At 51.4% G+C, this 17,247-nt stretch overlaps 1 protein-coding gene across 2 annotated transcripts in view; it reads left to right on the top strand.

Moving 5' to 3' along the window:
• The window catches only part of LZTS1 (leucine zipper tumor suppressor 1), a 59,350-nt gene extending 42,364 nt beyond the window's left edge, over positions 1-16,986 (top strand). For both annotated transcript variants that reach the window (XM_055144605.1, XM_055144604.1), the window contains exons 2-4: positions 4,046-4,523; positions 7,975-8,781; positions 12,416-16,986. In XM_055144605.1, the coding sequence (XP_055000580.1) occupies positions 4,179-4,523; positions 7,975-8,781; positions 12,416-13,063 (1,800 nt within the window). In that variant the 5' untranslated portion in view covers positions 4,046-4,178 and the 3' untranslated portion in view covers positions 13,064-16,986. The remainder of the gene's footprint in view (positions 1-4,045; positions 4,524-7,974; positions 8,782-12,415) is intronic.
• The last annotated feature ends 261 nt before the right edge of the window (positions 16,987-17,247 follow it).

The following is a 17,247-nucleotide window of genomic DNA, read 5'->3' as shown; positions in this document are numbered from 1 at the left end:
CTTTGAGTCCGCGCGGCCGCTATCGCGGCCGCGTGGAAAAATTGTAAAACCATTTTATAAGTTACCTCATAAAGATGTGCAGATTAACTGAATAATCCATGGGGAAAAATAAATAAAATAAATAAAAAATTAATTTCTAAGGGCTAAAGAGAAAGCACAGCAGATAGGGATCTTGCCTTTCATGAGACCAACCAGGTTTGATCCCTGGCATCCTTTATAATCTAAACACCACCAGGAGTAATTCCTGAATGCATAGCCAGGAGTAACCCCTGAGCATCACCTAATGTAGCCCAGAAACAACAACAGAAAAAAAAAAAAGATTAAAAAGAAAAATGAGTTTCATTACTTTAAAAAATATTTTAAGTATGTCATGAAATCAGTTTGTTGGATTGAAAGTTAAAGAGTATACGATGTTAAACACTGATTCCAAGAGTTTAACATCATATAGGACTGGAGTGATAGCACAGCGGGTAGGGCGTTTGCCTTGCGCATGACCCACCTGGGTTTGATTCCTCCCTCCCCCTCGGAGAGCCCAGCAAGCTACCGAGAGTATCCCACCTGCACGGCAGAGCCTGGCAAGCTACCTGTGGCATATTAGATATGCCAAAAACAGTAACAACAAGTCTCACAATGGAGACGTTACTGGTGCCCACTGGAGCAAATAGATGAGCAACAGGACAACAGTGACAGTGAACATTATATAAACTCTTAGTGAGTTATGCCACTCAGTAGGAATCCAAACCAATCTGTCACAGACCTCTCAATGTTTGATAGTTTGATTATAGTTTTTGTTTTTATTCATTGGGGGTTTGTGCCCAGCGTGCCCAGGGTCGAATCCTCCCAGTTTATTGCTCTGGAGTTGTTCTCATTAGTGTCCAGGTTCATATCCAGGGCTCCCATATACCAAGCATGTGCTCCAGTACTTTGAGCTGTCTCCCAGGCCAAGGCACAATTGTTTCATCTCTCTCTTGCATCGCCTCCAGGCAGGCCTTTCTCCCCACCAGTGCATCAGAGCTACTCTTGTTGAGGTCATTGATAGCCTCCATATGGCTGAATTTATTGGCTAGTTCCTAGTTGTCATATCACCTGAGTAGTGTATGTCTCGATTCTCACTTTTTTTGCCACACCCAACAGTGCTCAGGGTTTATTTCTGGCTCTGCACTCAGAATAATTCATTTGAGGTGCTTGGAGACCATATGGGATTCTGGGATCAAACCCGGGTTAGTTGCATGAAAGGTAAACACTCTACCTGCTCCAGCCTCCCCACTTCCCTCGCCCCCCACCCCCCAATCTCTATTCTCGGCCTCTCTTAAGTCATAGCATCACTTTGGGGGACTTCTGAGTTTCTTTTCCTTATTCTTCTTCATTTTTCCCTACTTCCATGAACAACATAGCCTACGTTGCTTCTGTACTGACCTCATCTAGTCCCTTAGCTGGCTTCTGTAACAGATGTAACACCAATGTTACAGGGAAATCTGCAGCCCCCACAGCTCTCATCAATCCTTCTGCCTACTCTGTATCACTCTTTAAATGTCTAATTGGCATTGAAATCTTAATGTCTTAAACCACATTCCTATTTTTCCACCTCCACCACATCCTCAACCCACCAATCCTGGCTCCTTTTGCATCTCAATAGATGATAACTTTCCTCTTCTAGTCGACTGGATTAATAAAACTTTTAAGTCATTCTTGATACTTCTCTTTTTCCTCCTGCACTTAATTCTTTCATGAATCCTGCCAGCTTGATCTTAAAATTACATTTAATATGTAATCCCTTATAGGGCTGAAGTGATAGTTCAGCGACTAGGGTGCTTGCCTTGCATGCAGCCAACCCTGGTTTGATCCCTGGCATTCCATATGCACCCCTGAGCCCCACCAGGAGGAATTTCTGAGTGTGGCATCAGTAACGAACCATGAGCATTGCTAGGTGTGGCCCCCAAACCAAAAATAAATAAGTACAAGTTTTTTGTTTTTTGTTTTTTGTTTTTTTTTTTACAAAAACAATCCCTCATGGAAAAGGCTCTAAGAGCTGGATCACAGGTGGGGGAAGCCTCAGGTTCAATCCCCGCCTCTGTCCCATTTTGCGCCTGTACTCCAACACTGCTGGAGCGATAGCACAGCAGTAGGGCATTCGCCTTTCACGTGGCCGACCCATGTTTGATTCCTCCGCCCCTCTCGGAGAGCCCGGCAAGCTACCGAGAGTATCCCACCCACACAGCAGAGTCTGGCAAGCTACCTGTGGTGTATTGGATATGCCAAAAACAGTAACAATAAGTCTCACATTGAGAGACGTTATTGGTGCCCGCTCGAACTCCAACACTGCTAGGTGTGGCCTTTGATCTAAAATATATATCCTTGGGATTGGAGCAATAGCACAGCGGGTAGGGCATTTGCCTTTCACGAGGCCTGTCCGGGTTCAATTCCCAGCATCCCATATGGTCCTCTGAGCACTTCCAGGAGTAATTCCTGAGTGCAAAGACAGGAGGTGACCCCTGTGCATTGCTGGGTACGACCCAAAAAGAATATATACATACATACATATATATATGTATATATATATATACATCCTTCCCTACCAACATGGCTGAGTTACTCACCTCATATAACTGATCCTCCGCTTCCACCCAGCACCTGAGCACTCTCCGACTAACCCAGCAGCCAAGGGGACCGTCCACAGCCCAGATCTGACCATGACATTGGAAACTTAAAACTACAAATTCTGCATCACAAAGTAAAAATCAAAATGCGGGGGCCAGAAAGATTATGCAGTGTGCAAGGTGCTTGCTTTGCATGCAGCCAACCCGAGTTGGATTCCCCATATCCCATTCATGGTTCCCTGACCCACCAGGACTGATTCCTGAGTGCAGAGCCAGGAATCACCCAGGAATCACCCCTGAGCACCTCTGGGTATGGCCCCCAAAACAAACAAACCAAAAACGTCAAAATGCTGATGCTGACCATTTTCCTGCTTGCCAGCTGACTCCCACGTTTCCCTGCCTTCCTTGCTCACTTTTTCTCAGCTAGAATGGAGTCCTTGCTAATATGCCAAATACTCTGTTACTATGACCTGCACTAGGAACTAATGAGCTTCCCCAGAAACTTCCTCTTTCCCCAGATTTCCATATGAAATTTACCCTCATTTTCTTTTCATTTTTTTCCTTTGTCTTGTTTTGTGTCTAGGATCACTCTTGGCTCTGCACTCAGGAATTACTCCTGGCAGTGCTCAGGGGACTACGTGGGATGCTGGGAATTGAAACAAGGTTGGCTGCATACAAGGCAGGTGTCCCGCCCACTGTACTGTGTCCCTACCTCCTTTCCCTCATTTTCTTGAGGTGTTCTCGAAAGTTTCTCTAACACCCTTGTACTCTGCCTGTAAAACAAGTCACTATCACACTGTCACTGTCATCCTGTTGCTCATCAATTTGCTCGAGCAGGCACCAGCAACGTCTCCATCTTGAGACTTGTTGTTGCTGTTTTTGGCATATCAAATACGCCATGGGTAGCTTTCCAGGCTCTGCCGTGCGGGTGAGATACTCTCGGTAACTTGCCAGGCTCTCCTAGAGGGGCGGAGGAATCAAACCTGGGTCTGCTGCGTGCAAGGCAAATGCCCTACTGCTGGCCATGCCATTGGAAACTTAAAACTACAAACTCTGCTTCACAAATTAAAAATCAAAATGCAGGGGCCAGAAAGATTATGCAGTGTAATCTTGTAAAACAAGTATCTCCCAGAAATCTATCCAACTTACACTAATAAACTCGCTCCTGTCTCCCCTTGAGGTAGGCTGGTCTGCTGATGGTGAGTGCAGAGACACTTCAGGTCGGCACTGCTGTTGCGCAGGGCTTAGAACAGAGGCTCAGTGAATATTTAATTGGCAGGCAGAGGGGGAATCCGTGGGCAGCCCAGTAGAGCAGGGTCTCTGCGCTACTGCCTTGACGCTTTTCTACTGCCCCAACTACGCAGCCAAAATGACTCCTTCAGATCACCACAGAGGACTCAGCGGGACCCACCCTGTGCAGGCTGACCTCTGCCTCTGTCTCCCTCCAGGTCAATGGCTTTCCCGGGTTCTGGGAGGCTTTTGCTATGACCACATCCTTCTTGCTGAGCCGGGACTGCCCCCTGCTGCCACAGCCACGCCAAGTACCTGGTCCCTGCCACCTGTCCTTGGTCCCAAGACACCATGGGCAGCGTCAGCAGCCTCATCTCTGGCCACAGCTTCCACAGCAAACACTGCCGTGCTTCTCAGTATAAGCTGCGCAAGTCCTCCCATCTCAAGAAGCTCAATCGGTATTCTGACGGGCTGCTGAGATTCGGCTTCTCCCAGGACTCAGGTCATGGCAAATCCAGCTCCAAGATGGGCAAGAGCGAAGACTTCTTCTACATCAAGGTCAGCCAGAAGGCCCGGGGCTCCCACCGTCCAGATTATACTGCTTTGTCCAGTGGGGACGTAGGGGGGCAAGCTGGGCTGGACTTTGGCCCCTCCACCCCACCCAAACTCATGCCCTTCTCCAACCAACTAGAAATGGTAAGTGTATGTATGTAGGGAGCGTATGTGTGTGTGTGGCGGGGAGAGGGTTCTTGCAAAAGGGGGTGGGCTTAAAAGAGTGCAAAATAGGGGTAGAAGAGGGGCTACTGTGGAGACTTAAAGATTTAGATCTTCAAGAGGACAGAATAGTAGGGACCAGAGCGATAGTACAGTGGGTAGGACATTTGCTTTGCTCAGGACTGACCTGGGATCAATCCCTGGCAATCCAATTGGTCCCCCGAGCACATCCAGGAGTAATTCTTGAGTGCAAAGCCAGAAGCAGCCCCTGAGCATTGCTGGGTGTGGCCCCAACCCCCCCCAAAAAAAAATTAAAAAGAATGCAGAACAGTGATGTGAAGGTAGAACAACTGTCCACACCACATCGATCAAAATTTGTTACAAGGAATTGAAGCTCTGGTCGGTTCCCAATATAGAAGTTTAGAGTGAGATGTCAGAGTGTTGGTACAGTGGGTAGGCTGCTTGCCTTGCACGTGGCCAACCTAGGTTCGATCCCTGGCACCCCATATGGTCGCCTAAGTGCAGAGCGAAGAGTAAAACCTCAGCAATGCTGGGTATGGCCCCAAAAATGAAAAAAATAAAATAGAAATTTAGAGTGAGCCCTTACACACACACACACATACACACACACACACACACACGCACACGCACACACACACACACACAAGCACACCTGGTACAACATCTCGCTTTGCTGGCATATGGCTCTAGGTTGTCAATAGGAGCACCCCTCATCTCCCTCACCTGCTATATCGGTGACTAAACTTTGGGGCTTACACATAAAATGCGGGTGCACTGCTTCTAAATGGAGCCCAAGAGCAGCACTTTTAAGCACACAGAAAGGGGAGAGAGGACTGTACCTGGAAACACAGCCAGGGGGTCTCTGAAGAGAGCTCCACATGCTTGCAGACTCAGAGATATGCCCTTCCCACATGTCCTGGCTGCAGAGCAGAACTGGGAGTTTGATACCATGATCACTTGAGCAGGGATGAAGACAAAAGATTTTTATTTCTTCTTTTTGCATTGAATTCACAGCGAACTGTGCTCAGAGCTTGCTCTTGACTCTTCCCTCAGGGATCATTCGGGGACACCTGGTGGGCTCCAGGGACCATTTGGGGTGCCGGGGATCCAACCCAGGTCAGCCATGTGCAGGGCAAATGCCTTCCCCACCAAATTTTCTCTTTGGCTCAAAGGCAAAAGATAATCTCCGTAGTCAGAAGCCCAGTCCTCATGCTCACTCAAGTCATCATGGGTCCACCATGAACAGTTTTCTTATTTAGTCCAGCCCCACCATAAGAGAATTAATTCATGGCTTTGATACACTAGTAAATGCCCTATCTGTTTTCTTTTGGGGTCACACCCAGAGATGTTCAGGGGTAACTCCTGACTCTGCTCTCAGGAATTATTCTGAGCGGTGCTTGGGGGACCACATGGGATGCTGGGAATCGGACCCGGGTCGGCCCTACCCACTGTGCTATTGCTCCAGTCCCATTGCATAGAGCTTTACAAAGTAAAGGATTTGTAAGCTATAAAGGATTTTGCCAATGAAATGGCAATTTTTTTAAATTTATTTATTTATTTATTTTATTGAATCACCATGTGAAAAGTTACAAAGTTCTCAGGCTTATGTCTCAGTTAAACAATGTTCAAATACCCGTCCCTTCACCAGTGCCCATATTCCACCACCAAAAACCCCAGTATGCCTCCCACCCCCACCCCCCATCCCCGCCTGGGTAACTGCTAAATTTCACTCTTCTCTTTACCTTGATTACATTCCATATTTCAACACAAAACTCACTATTGTTGTTGGAGTTTCAACACAGACTCACTATTTTTGTTGGAATTTATCCCCCAAGAATACAGCCCTATTGACAAGGAAATATTTGATATTGAGTTTTCCACTGATGAGAATGAAGAGATAAAAAGTCGCGCGGTCGCAGTAGGTGACTAAACTACAGTAGTAGCGGCCGCGCGGTTTACAATTTCTGTGTTTTAGTAATTAAATCCAGGGAGATTAAAGTTGGAAATTGAATCATTTCCCTTCCTGGAGCAGCATGGAGCAAAAGCTTAGTTCACAGTCTGGATACATGGTTGCAAGCACTCTCTGGAACCCCAAGTCTTATAGCTGCCTCTGGTTCCTGCTCGTTCAGCATTCATGCGGCTGTGCAGAGGCATGGTCACCCAGGTCGAATCTCGGCCGGAGCCCGAGCTCCGGCCCCGGCCCGAGAAAATGGCAATTTTTTTTAAGAAATGGTCATCTCAAATGATTTCTCCAATCCTTCAAGAGGATTGTAATCAATATTCTTATTCCAGCCTTCTGGAAGGACAGTACTAATACATCCTGCTTGTCCTTACCCTGTACCACACAGAAACCTAGAGGCTGCATCTCTGCTTGTGAAACTGAAAATGCTGTTCATCGGCTCAGGAGGGTTAGGAGGAGCTGGTAACAGTTCATGTCTTGGTGATAACTCAGATATTCCCTAGGTATGCAGGAATTTATCATTCTTGAGATGGTCACCAAATTCACCATCCAAATGGATGAGATCGCCTATAGCCTCATCTCTAAAAGGGACCATGTGGCTATGGATGGTGCAAGCTGAGGAGATGGGATAGTATTGAGGGATTCTGAGTCATTGTGGTTCTTTTATTTCATTTTATTTTATTTTATTTTATTTTTTTAATTGAATCACCGTGAGATACAGTTACAAGCTTTCATGTTTGAGTTACAATCACACAATGATCAAACACCCATCCCTCCACATCCCTCCACCAGTGCACATTCCCTACCACCAATATCCCCAGTATACACCCCCCTTTCCCACCCCCCCCTGCCTCCATGGGAGACAATTTCCCCCATATTCTCTCTCTACTTTTGGGCATTATGATTTGCAATACAGATACTGAGAGATCATCATGTTTGGTCCTTTATCTACTTTCAGCACACATCTCCCGACCGATCCCTCCAACCATTACTGTCTTAGTGGTTCTTCTTTTTTTTTTGCTTTTTTTTTTTTCGGGGAGGGGGGTCACACCCGGCCATGCACAGGGGTTACTCCTGGCTCTGCACTCAGGAATCACCCCTGGCGGTGCTCAGGGGACCATATGGGATGATGGGAATCGAACCCGGGTCAGCCACATGCAAGGCAAATGCCCTACCCGCTGTGCTATCGCTCCAGCCCCATTAGTGGTTCTTTTTAAACGTGTTTTATTTAGTTAGTGAGAGACCCGTGATTTATAAAGTTATTGAGACTGGATGCGTAGGCATATCACACTCCAACACCAATCCCACCACCAGTGCCAGCTTCCCTCTAGCAGGTTCCCAAACTCCCTCCCCGACTCCCCTCAGCCCCAACTCCCCACAGGCCCCCTTACAGGCACGCTTCAAAGTGTTTGGTGTTTGCAGTTCAGATCTCATGTTCTTCCCCGTTTCCAGGGCTCAGAGAAGGCTGCCGTGAGGCCCACGGCTTTCAAGCCTGTGCTGCCCCGGTCAGGAACCATCCTGCACTCCTCCCCCGACAGCACCAGCCGCCAGCTGCACCCCGTCCCTCCGGACAGGCCCAAGGAGCAAGAGCTAAAGCCTGGCCTGTGCTCAGGGGCACTGTCGGACTCGGGCCGGAACTCCATGTCCAGCTTGCCCACACAGAGCACCACCAGCAGCTACCAGCTGGACCCTCTGGTCACCCCCGTGGGACCCGCCAGCCGGTTTGGGGGCTCCGCTCACAACATCACGCAGGGCATCGTCCTCCAGGACAGCAACATGATGAGCCTGAAGGCTCTGTCCTTCTCCGACGGGGGCAGCAAGCTGGCCCACCCGGGCAAGGTGGACAAGGGCCCCTCTTGCATCCGCTCGCCCATTGCCACGGACGAGTGCACCATCCAGGAGCTGGAGCAGAAGCTGCTGGAGCGGGAGAGCGAGCTGCAGAAACTGCAGCGCAGCTTCGAGGAGAAGGAGCCGCCGCCGTGCCAGGCCTATGAGGAGCGGCAGCGCCGCGCCAAGGACGAGCTCGAGGGCCTGGAGCAGCACAAGGGCGGGGGCAGGTTGAAGCAGGCCTCCCAGAAGAGCCAGCGGACCCAGCAGGTGCTCCACCTGCAGGTGCTCCAGCTCCAGCAGGAGAAGCGGCAGCTCCGGCAGGAGCTCGAGAACCTCATGAAGGAGCAGGATCTCCTGGAGACCAAACTCCGGTCCTATGAGAAGGAGAAGACCAGCTTTGCCCCCGCGCTGGAAGAGACCCAGTGGGAGGTGAGGCCCGTGGGCGAGGGGCGGGGTGGGTTCATGCCTGGGTGTCTCTCCTCCAGGTTCCTTTTTTTTTTTTTTTTTTTTTTTTTTACATTTTGGGTCACATCCGGTGATGCTCAGGGGGTTGTTCCTGGCTCTACACTCAGGAATCACTCCTGGCGGTGCATGGGTTGACCCTAGGGGATGCCAGAGATTGAACCCTGGTCAGCTGTGTGCAAGGCAAACGCCCTGCCCACTGCACTGTCACTTTGACCCCCTCCTCCAGGTTCTGGCTGATGGCGTGTAGACCAAATGCCCATCAAACTGAGCTACAGTTTTAGAATCTCTGTGTGTGTGTGTGTGTGTGTGTGTGTGTGTGTGTGTGTGTGTGTGTGTGTGTGTGTGTGTGTGTGTGCGCCGGGGAGGTGGTATGTGTGGGTGGGTGGCTCATACCTGGCAGTGTTCACTATTAGACCTAACTCAGGAATGAACCCTTGGTCACCAGGGGACCACAGAGCAAACCAGGCTTAGCCAGATGCAAAGCAGGTGCCTTGTGCTGTCTTTCTAACCCTAATATTCCAGATTTTCTTTTTTAGGAATTTTTTTTTTTTAGAATTTAAAAAATTTGATTTTATACTTTTTGGTTTGCAGTGCAATGTTTCTCGTGGACATAATTCCAACAGCACATCCATCATCAGTATATTAGATTATTAAAAAATAAATAAATTAGGGGCCAGAGTGATAGTACAGCAGGTAGGGCATTTGCTTTACAAGTGGCTGGTCCAGGTTTGATTCCTGACATTCCATATGGTCCCCTGAGCACCACCAGGAGTGCTGAGTGCAGAATAATGAGTAACCCCTGAGCATTGTCAGGTACAGCCCCAAAACCAAAACAAAAATGGGATTTTGAACAGGAAAGATAGTTCAGCAGTAGGGAGCTTGCCTTGCACAGAGTTGACTGGGGTTCAATACTCAGCATCTCATGTGGTTCTTTGAGTACCACCATATGGTCTCGTGGTGAAATTCCTGAGTATAGCACTAGGAGTAACCCCTGAGCATCGCCGGATATGGCCCCCAAACAACAGCAACAACAACAACAGAATTTAGTGAAGTAAATTCATTTTATTTAAATAAATGTACATAGAGAAATGTCAGAGGGGCGAGAAAGAGAGCCATGTTTAAGAGAGAACACAGGCCTCTTCAGAGGGAAAAAGACAAGTTCCCCATTCTGGAGGTTGAGAAGGGCCATCTGTAACCTTTGTGGCAGGGACACATAATCTGAGGCTTCTTCTCTCTCCCCGTCTCAGATTTGTGGTCCCAGAACTGAGTTTCCCAACAGGACATTGACTAAAATGCTCAGACCTGGAAGACTGATGCCTCCTGGGCTGTCAGCTCTGGAGATCACTCACTGCCTCCTGTGATCACTCACAGGAGGCTCAGGAGAAGTCTAAGCCATGCTGACTTGACTTTGTGCTTGCCCATAGAGAATATAGAATGTCTTTCCTCTGAGGGAAGGTGCGACACACGCTAGCAAGTTCCAGTGACAGAGTTGGCCACCCTTGAGTCTCAGTGAAGCTTCTACTCCAGTACAATAGGCTGAGGTGGAAATACGGAGGAGGAAGAAGAGACATCCCCATTTATACTCAGACATGCGGAGAATGAGGCACCTAAGTCTGACCTTGCTGTAGTGTCCGTGTTACCCTCACATCCCATCCACTGGAAAGTGACTTTTCTGGAAAGAGGACCTGGGAGGAGAGATGCAAGGGAGGTGCCATTTACCTTGTCAAAGACTCCTACTCTGGGAAGGGCCTAAGGCTCACTGTGTCTGGTCGGATCGGTACCACCCGCTCTGCTGAGCACAGTTTAGCCCTTAGATGCACAGCTACTTTTTTGCACTTCCTGTCCTTATCCAGATATTGGGGCTGACTAGTTTTATAAGGAATGGGGGAAAGGGATTCTTTTTATAGACTAGATCAGTGGGGGAAATGGATAGTGTGAAAAGGAGAGTGCTTTTTTTTTTCTTTTTGGTCACACCTGGTGATGCACAGGGGTCACTCCTGGCTCTACACTCAGGAATTACCCCTGGTAGTGCTCAGGGGACCATATGGGATGCTGGGAATTGAACCCAGGTTGGCCACGTGCAAGGCAAACACCCTACCCGCTGTGCTATCTCTTCAGCCCCGAGAGTGCTTTTCATTTGGCCTATTTCCCTTTTCTCCTTCATGTCAAAGATGGCAGAGACCCTGCCTCGGCCATTGCCTTTCAGCCAGGCTCAGGGAGCCCTGGACATCTGAGGTGGAAGCTAGCATCCAGCACCCATCCTCGATGTCTATCGGAAGCTCTGCTGAACGTTGCTGTGACCCCAGATTCTCTGGTCAGGCTGCATAGAAAAATAAGACATAAGACAAACTGAAATATTTGTGTCAACACATACATTTCTTTCTTTTGGCTCTGCACTTAGGGATCACTCCTGCTGGGGCTTGCTGAGGTTTGTATCCAGATTGACTGCATGCAAGGCAAACACTCTACCTGCTATACTATCTCTCCATCCCCAAACATAAATATCTTAAAAGCAACCCTGTGAAATAGGTGCTATTACCAGTCCTTGGTTTACAGTTAAGGAAATGTAGGCACAAGGAGGCCGTGATAGCAAATAGCTTGATGACTTGACAGCTAATCAAGTCATTGAGCTTAATACCTTGCTCAAGGTGACCATATGGTGTGTACCAGAGCCAGGATTTTATTCTAATAGCTTGGCCCTAGAACTTACTTCTTGGGGGGGGGGATAGGTTGTTGGCACCTACCCCAGCAGTATTCAGGAACTATTCCTAACTGTGCTCAGAGTGACACTGGGGAACCATGTGTAGTGCCCAGGACTTAACCAGAGTTTATTTCATGTAAGGCAGATGTCTTTCCTTCACCAACCCTTGATGCTGAGGAGAGGGACATAGTTGCTCACCATTTGCCTGATCCTTACCCCAGCAAGAGGGAGAAAGAGCTAGGTGTCTCTGTGTGTGTGTGTGTGTGTGTGTGTGTGTGTGTGTGTGTGTGTGTGTGTGTGTGTGTGTGTGGTCAGAGATATGGACATAAACATGGATTAGAAGTTTGGCAGACACTGAAACCAGTATTATTTGTATTATATGTGGATCATGGACTAAACCATGATCGGTGCTTACATATAGCACATATATATATACACACATATATATTAGTGCTTATAAATATAAATATATATAAATAAATATAAATAAATATTTCAATCAAATACAGATTGAGATCTGAAACACTCTGAGTTAGAGTCAGGCAGATCTTGGCCATTCTGAGTCAAACAGACCAGCCCTGCTTGAGAATTTTGGATGGCCCCATATAACGACCAGCTAAATTATTTTTATTTTTGAGGGGGGAGAAATGGAGGGTGGTGGGACTTCCAGGGTCACACAAATAGTACTAGGGACACTATTATGTAGTGGCAGGAATCAAACCCAGGACACTGCGTGAGCCGAGCCAGGTATGAATTTTAGTCCTCTGAGCCATCTCCCCAACCCCCAGATGAGCTTAGTTATTTCCGTTTCCACGCCATTTCTTCAGGGATAAGGACCTCACCTCTCGGCACTCTCTTCTCCCCCACCTCTACACCCGCCCCACCCCCACCCCCCAGGTCTGCCAGAAGTCAGGCGAGATCTCTCTCCTGAAGCAGCAGCTGAAGGAGTCCCAGATGGAGGTCAACGCCAAGGCCAGTGAGATCCTCAGCCTCAAGGCGCAGCTGAAGGACACGCGGGGCAAGCTGGAGGGTCACGAGTTAAAGACGCAGGACCTGGAGAGCGCCCTGCGCACCAAGGGGCTGGAGCTGGAGGTCTGCGAGAACGAGCTGCAGCGCAAGAAGAACGAGTCGGAGCTCCTGCGGGAGAAGGTGAACCTGCTGGAGCAGGAGCTGCTGGAGCTGCGGGCCCAGGTGAGCCTGCAGCGAGAGGGGGTGTGCGTGGCGCCCACCTTCTCGGAGGACATCCCCGCCCTGCAGCGGGAGCTGGAGCGCCTGCGCGCCGAGCTGAAGGAGGAGCGGCAAGGCCACGACCAGATGTCCTCCGGGTTCCAGCACGAGCGGCTGGTGTGGAAGGAGGAGAAGGAGAAGGTGATCCAGTACCAGAAGCAGCTGCAGCAGAGCTACCTGGCCATGTACCAGCGGAACCAGCGCCTGGAGAAGGCCTTGCAGCAGCTGGCGCACGGGGAGGGGGCAGCGGAGCCCTTTGACATTGACCTGGAAGGGGCAGACATCCCCTACGAGGACATCATAGCCACGGAGATCTGAGGGGCGTCCTGGGAGCGAGAGGGCCGAGGCGGGTGGGCGCTCCGGGAGGTGGGGGGGGTGGGTGTCGAGGACAGACTCCTGGGGACAGACAGAGAGCCTGGGGGGGGGGGGTGCGGGGAGGAGGGGGCAGGGAAAAGGCTCCCAGAGGTCCTCTCTTCCCCCTTCCCACTTTCCTAGCACTGACGCTCCCTGCGGGTCCCAGCTTCAGGCTCCGTTCCTGCGGCTTTCCCAGTAGGCGAGCCCAGGACTCTATTTAGTTGCGGGTTAAACGAACCTTGGCTCTTGTTCAAAATACTTACCCCCTCCCCTTGGAGGGAGGGAGTCCAGGAAGCCATGGTCACCTCGATGATAATCACGTCCTTCCCACCTCCCTTCCTCAAACCCCTTTTCTCCCAGAAGCACTGGGGTGCCTTGGGGATAGGAAGGCGTCCTCGTGCCTGAGGTACAGGACACGCCAGGCTGCCCAGGAGTGTCTGGAATCAGGAGGTCCAGAGGGCTCAGCGGGAGGGTGGGGGGGGGGGTGAGGGCAACCTTACTAGACGCTCCCAGACTCTGGGGGGCTGGTGGCCTTTGACTGCAGTGAGGACTGTTCTTCGGGGGTGGTGCTACACTACCGACCCCTGGCTTGGTACTCAGGGGTCACTCCTGGAAGCGCTGGAGAGGGGTTCCCTGACCAGGGTCTTTTGCCCTGTCTCTGCATCCATTAAAGCCATAGGTACTGAGGCCCTGGGGATGCTGGAAGAGAAGCCTGCAGGCCCCTCTAGGCAGGGAGGGTGTGGCTTTCCAGGTACCCCAGAAGAGCTTCTAGGCCTTTCCAGGTGAGGTTACTGAAGGGCTTTTCCTGCCTTGTTCAAGATGGGGGTCAGCTGCACTGAATTAGTTCTCCCATAACCCCCATGAATCAGGTCATTGTTGAGTCCAGAGTAAGCTGTACCCAGTAGGCTGTGTTGGGGGGAGTGTCCACTGTGTCCAGGGAAGCTGGACCCATTAGGCTGTATAGGGAGGAGTATCCACTATGTGTCCAGGGAAGCTGGACCCACTAGGCTGTGTTGGGAGGAGCGTCCACTGTGTCCAGGGAAGCTGGACCCAGTAGGCTGTATAGGGGGAGCGTCCACTGTGTCCAGGGAAGCTAGACCCATTAGGCTGTGTTGGGGGAGTGTCCACTATGTGTCCAGGGAAGCTGGACCCATTAGGCTGTGTTGAGGGAGTGTCCACTGTGTCCAGGGAAGCTGGACCCAGTAGGCTGTGTTGAGGGAGTGTCCACTGTGTCCAGGGAAGCTGGACCCAGTAGGCTGTGTTGGGGGAGTGCCCACTCTGTGTCCAGGGAAGCTGGACCCATTAGGCTGTTGAGGGAGTGTCCACTGTGTCCAGGGAAGCTGGACCCATTAGGCTGTATAGGGGAGAGGGCCCACTAGGCTGTGTTGGGAGGAACGTCCACTGTGTCCAGGGAAGCTGGACCCAGTAGGCTGTATAGGGGGGAGTGCCCACTATGTGTCCAGGGAAGCTGGACCCGTTAGGCTGTGTTGAGGGAGTGTCCACTGTGTCCAGGGAAGCTGGACCCATTAGGCTGTGTTGGAGGAGTGTCCACTGTGTCCAGGGAAGCTGGACCCATTACGTTGTATAGGGGGAGTGCCCACTGTGTCCAGGGAAGCTGGACCCGTTAGGCTGTGTTGAGGGAGTGTCCACTGTGTCCAGGGAAGCTGGACCCACTAGGCTGTATTGGGGGAAGCATCCACTGGGCCCTCTTTGGGGCGCACTTTCGTACCTCCTGCGCCAAACCCAGGCCAGAGTCCTTGCTGGTCAGGAGGTGCCCCCAGAGGACTTATGGGCAGTAGCCCCTGGGGAGGAAGGGCAGGGGGGAATAGCCTTTGAACAGCCACACATCACCTGCTGGCCTCCATCTGCCTGCAGTCCCCTGTGAGCCCAGCCGAAGATTCCAGAGAACTGCCCCTGGCTGGGTCCGGCCGGCCAGGGCTCCCTGAGAGATGTGCAGAGGGGGCGGGGTGGGGCAGGGCACTGTCAGCATGAGATAAAGGGTCTTGATTCAGGGAATTTTTTTCCCCATCCTTTTCTTCTCTCTTTTCTCCTTTCTCCCTCTCAGTCTTTCCCTATATTCTACTCTGTCTTCTCTCCTTCCCTTCTCCTTCGGTCTCCCTCCCTCACTCTCCCCTTCTCTCCCTCTCCCTTTCTCTCTGTCCCTGCCTCTCCCTTTTCCTCTCCCTCTCCTTCCTCCTTCCCTCCCTGTATATGTCTGTCTCTCTCTTTCTCACCCCTTCCCTCTTCCCCCCCCCACCCCCAGCCCTTCTCTCCCTCTCCCCTCCCACCCCGCCCACTCCCCAGCCCTTCTCTCCATCTCTTTCCCCCCTATTTCTCCTCCTTCTAGACTTCTCAGATGCAGGCTGGACCTAGCAGGCAGCCAGGCTCTTCCATGTTCTATTTTTGTCTCTAGCCATGGCTGCCGTTCTTAGGACAGCCGGGCTAGCTGGATTCCTGAGCCCCACGTGCCCGCTGAGAGCCGTGCAGCTAGGTAGGAGGACTGAGACAGTCTGGGAACGGAACGTAGCAATGGGAGAACTAAATAAATCCTGGGTCTGGACCACCCGCCAGCCCTCCCAGGCTCTGGTGAGAGCGAGGAACTATTTCCTTTCCTGCTGCTTCCACTGCGCCCCACATCCCTCCAGGCCCCATCCTTCCTTCCCTGATCTGGACTGGGCCACCTCTGCGATGGTATCTCCGCCTTTCAGTCTACCTTTCAGTCCCTGAGACGGAGAAAGTGTTCTGAAATTTCAAAGTCATTGTTCTTAAGTTCTGATTTAATTTGGGAACGAAAGGCCCAGAGCCCCTTCGTTTCCCTGGAGGTACCGGCGTGCTGACCCCCAAGTCACAGATGCTGTGACTGAGTTTCTCCACGGCGACCTGCCTGCGCTTGAGTCCTTCCCAGTGCTCGGCAAAGAGGCCAGCTGCAGAGGAGACCGGCGCACCCACCCCCCACCCCCGGCATCCTCCGTCCCAGGGAGCAGCCCAACGTGCAGTGCTCTGCGTGAGAAAGGGCAGAGGCACTTGGCAACCCCTGCCTCCTGCATCACCACTGTCCCGCCACCGTGCAGATGTCCTCCTTGGCTTGCCACCAGCCCAAGGCCTTTAAGGCGCCCCACGGTGGCACCCGAGAGCCACAGAAGGCACCCTGTAACATAGTGACTGCCAGGGAGTGGCTTTGCTTCCCGTCTCTGTGGAAAACCATCCTTCCTGCCCCAGACCAAGCCTGGCCCAGCCTCAGGAAGGAGGCCGTGATGGCAGGGCTCAGCAGGGATGGCGAAAGTCGGCCGACCCGGGCCTCCAGCTGGACTGATTCACTGACCACTTCTGCAGGATGCCCGCGCCCTGCTGGTCACTGCCCCCTGCAAGCTGTCTGCAAAAAAAAAAAAAAAAAAAACCTGGCCCACACTCTGCGGGGAGGGGACTCTGCCTGGGCCCTTGGAATGCCCAGACCAGCCCCCCGGAAGCTTTCTACATATGTCCTCTTGACTGCAGGGCTGCTGCGATGAACAGCACTTGGCCTCACTCCTCCTCTGTCCAGAGGTCAGCCAGGCGGGCCTGTGGGGTGGCAGTGGCGGGACACTGTCCCCGAGAGCCTGAGCTCTCAGCACATAGCGGGCGGTGCGTCGTGCCCGCCGCTGCCCTCCTTGCCAGGGTGGCCTGGCCCGTGCCTGCGGGCAGAGCAGGAATCTGGCTGACGTGGCTGTGGAGGGACTGGCATCTGCAAGTGTGGAATATGCCAACTTTTCTCTTGGTTGACCCTTGTTGGTTTTGCATTGCTTTTCCTAGCTTTGTCTTATTTTATTTTTGATGCCCCTTTTGACGATGTAAACTATTTCTGGTAATTTTATGTTTTTATTTATGAATAAAGAACTCATCTCATGTCATCCATCGCCGCTCCCGTGTGTGTCTGCCCAAGCTCTGCCCTCTTCCTGTGGCTGCTCCGGTGGGAACCAGCAAAGGAGACGAAGGCCTGGGTGTGAGCATTACTGAGGAAGGCCTGGGCCAATTTTATGCCCCTCCCCGCCACTCACCAACTTTGAGAACTCTGTACACAGGCCTTGGGGTCACACTCAAGAAGGTAAAAAGGAGGGGGCTGGAGCGATAGCACAGGGGGTAGGGCGTTTTCCTTGCACGCGGCCGACCCG

Source organism: Sorex araneus, chromosome 7, assembly GCF_027595985.1.
Source record: "Sorex araneus isolate mSorAra2 chromosome 7, mSorAra2.pri, whole genome shotgun sequence".
Lineage (NCBI taxonomy): Eukaryota > Metazoa > Chordata > Mammalia > Eulipotyphla > Soricidae > Sorex > Sorex araneus.
This window is presented reverse-complemented; position numbering and strand designations above follow the sequence as displayed.